This window comes from Mycetomoellerius zeteki, unplaced genomic scaffold (assembly GCF_001594055.1).
Source record: "Mycetomoellerius zeteki isolate Tzet28-1 unplaced genomic scaffold, Tzet1.0 scaffold572, whole genome shotgun sequence".
Lineage (NCBI taxonomy): Eukaryota > Metazoa > Arthropoda > Insecta > Hymenoptera > Formicidae > Mycetomoellerius > Mycetomoellerius zeteki.
Genome location: NW_017257580.1, coordinates 1 through 2,617, shown reverse-complemented (window position 1 = coordinate 2,617; position 2,617 = coordinate 1). Strand labels below are relative to the sequence as shown.

General features: G+C 30.6%; 1 protein-coding gene across 1 annotated transcript; it reads right to left on the bottom strand.

Annotated features, from left to right (window-relative positions):
* Nucleotides 1–880: 880 nt before the first annotated feature.
* LOC108728012 (nose resistant to fluoxetine protein 6-like) lies at nt 881–2,612 on the bottom strand (the record flags this gene model as incomplete). The annotated part of the gene is made up of 6 exons (XM_018456350.1): nt 881–1,010; nt 1,079–1,174; nt 1,252–1,331; nt 1,535–1,700; nt 2,244–2,457; nt 2,546–2,612. Coding segments are annotated over 6 exons (753 nt in total), but the record flags the coding sequence as incomplete, so codon positions are not given.
* Nucleotides 2,613–2,617: the final 5 nt, after the last annotated feature.

Here is a 2,617-nt window from a genome sequence, read left to right as displayed (position 1 = left end):
CTAATATACAGGGTGTTCCAAAATTTTTTGTCAAACGTTCTCGTGTAGATAGAACGGACTAAATTGAATCGAAACCTCTACCTCTTTTGCAATTTTCGCAACGGTTAACAAAATATTAATTAATTACTAAATGTCGCTGAACCTTGGTCTTCAATAATTTTTTACTCAAATATTATCAACTTTACAGAAAAACAGCGAGAGACAAAAATTGTTTATTTTCGTCTCATAAAATTCTGAGAACATTTTCAGAATTTTTTAGAATTATTTTATACCGCATTTTCCGATATTAGTAAAAATAATTGCCAATAAGAAAATGCAGTACTAAAGAGTCAATAAAATATTCTGAAAAATATTCTTAAAGTTCTATGAGAAGAAAATAAATAATTTTTGTCTCTTTCAGTTTTTCTGTAAGTTGATAGAATTTGAGAAAAACATTATCTAAAGCCAATAGAGAGAGAGAGAGAGAGAGAGAGTCGGGGGAATTTTTAGTAATTAATATCTTGTCAACTATTGCGAAAATTACAAAATGATAGAAGACTTTTCGACTCAATTCAGTCCGCTCTATCTACACAAGAACGCTTCGCAAAAAATTTCAGGACACCCAGTATATATAAATATATGTGTGTGTACATATATGTATAATTGCAGATATAGTTTAAAAACTAGCTACTTTTTTGCTAATTTTTTGTAAAAATTAATTTGATATTGGTCCATAATTTATAATTATGGATTTCAAATCGGCGTTCTATATAATTATTATAGAAATAATAATTTCTAATTATCATCCGAATTTTATTAATCGGTAGCTTACATACTCTATAACTCCAACAATTGATTATATCAAATTCTCTTACATAAAAATAAACATTATATACTTTACCCTTTTCAAGGCAATTTTTTTGTTAAATCTTTCTATAATGTAACCTGTAATCATTCCAATAATATATGGACCAATTCGGACCCATGGTGGAAAGTATAAGACATCTAGAAGTCTGTACTGTTCGTCCAAACTGCAATAATAGAAAAGCGTTTATTTACTTAATTATTCTCACAATTAATAACATGCTTTTCAACTTACGTTGGAACATATTCATAAATGTATGAGATATAACCGCTCAAGATGATCGAGCCTATTAAAATTATACCTAGTATGACAACAGCCACATAAAAATATCTGAAATTTGTATAAGCTTTTATTTCAGATATATGCGTTGAAAATATGTAACATTCAACAGTCAATGTTTAACTTACACAGTTGACAGAATTAAAAGCGCCTGACCAATTATAAAGAATTGCATATCGTTGGATAGATACCAACTCCAGGACAAGCACTACAAGAAAATTTCAATATAACTCGGAATAAGGAGTCTCTCTTACAAGCTTCTGAGTATGTGGTGCCCGAATGATATTATAATTAAAGCTGTATTCCAAAATTTACTGCCAGTACTGAAAATCTATAATCTACGTCACGTGCACTATAGATTTTCAGTACTGGCAGTAAATTTTGAAACACAGCCTAAATTGGCGTTCGTACCATCGTATTACGACCAAACAGATTATGTATGTACAAGATATTTCTCCACCAGTATTTCGAGCAAGTTTCGTGTGGTCTTTCCTCAATGTAGAATTGCGAAGTCTTGTCGTACCAAGCTGAACTTAATTGCACTATTCCTATTATCATTATGTAAGCCGGTGTCAACCTTAAAAGAAATTTCTAGATTTAATCTTAACAACTATAAAGAAAGTAATTATTATCTGGCTCATTGTTAAATTGAATTTTTAAATCGCATTCTCTGTTATTTTGCTCATTACTGTATCATTGATGCTGTCATGCTTACAGCGTCCCATACTGAAAGAAATCATATCACAACGTTACATGATGAAATCATGTAGTAAATCACGGTACGGATTGTTCCAAATCAGTAAGCAATTTTGTTAAAAGATGTAATTTAAAAAATCACATGATATTAGATATAATTTCATCCATTATGTGATTTTATATTTATCGAATTTTAAAGAGTTGAAGAATAAAAATGGAAGAAAAACGAACATATCATCATGTGATTTTTCAAAAAATATGTAATTAAAAAATCACGTATTGATTTGGAATAATCTGTTACGTGACTTATATGTTTTAATAGTGAATTATATGATTTCATCGTGCAACTGTGTGACGGGATTTTTTTCAGTAGGGTCGTTTTCGTTCATTGTTCACGTCAATCAAAATAACGTTAGAAACGTACCGGATATATCTCTTTATTAATCTGACAAAGAACTCGTTCAGCTTCTCTCTGTAATGAATCGGCTTAATTCGTTCCTTGTCTATTTTATTCTTTAAATATGTGTAAGCCAATAAAAATCCGCTTAAAAAGAAATAAGTATCAACCGATACGGTTCCGTTGCTTATCACTTGAAAGGGGATACCTTCAGACAACCTCAACAGCCACACTTTATTGTCTACATTTGTGGAACGACGTTCGTTATGCATGGAAAACGGAGACGTAAATAATTTCAGTTCTAATAATTTTTGTATCAATACACTTACCGAAATATTCCACCGTATAACATGCGGTATGGAATATGATTATCCAAACCATGGACAGAAATCTTATGCCGT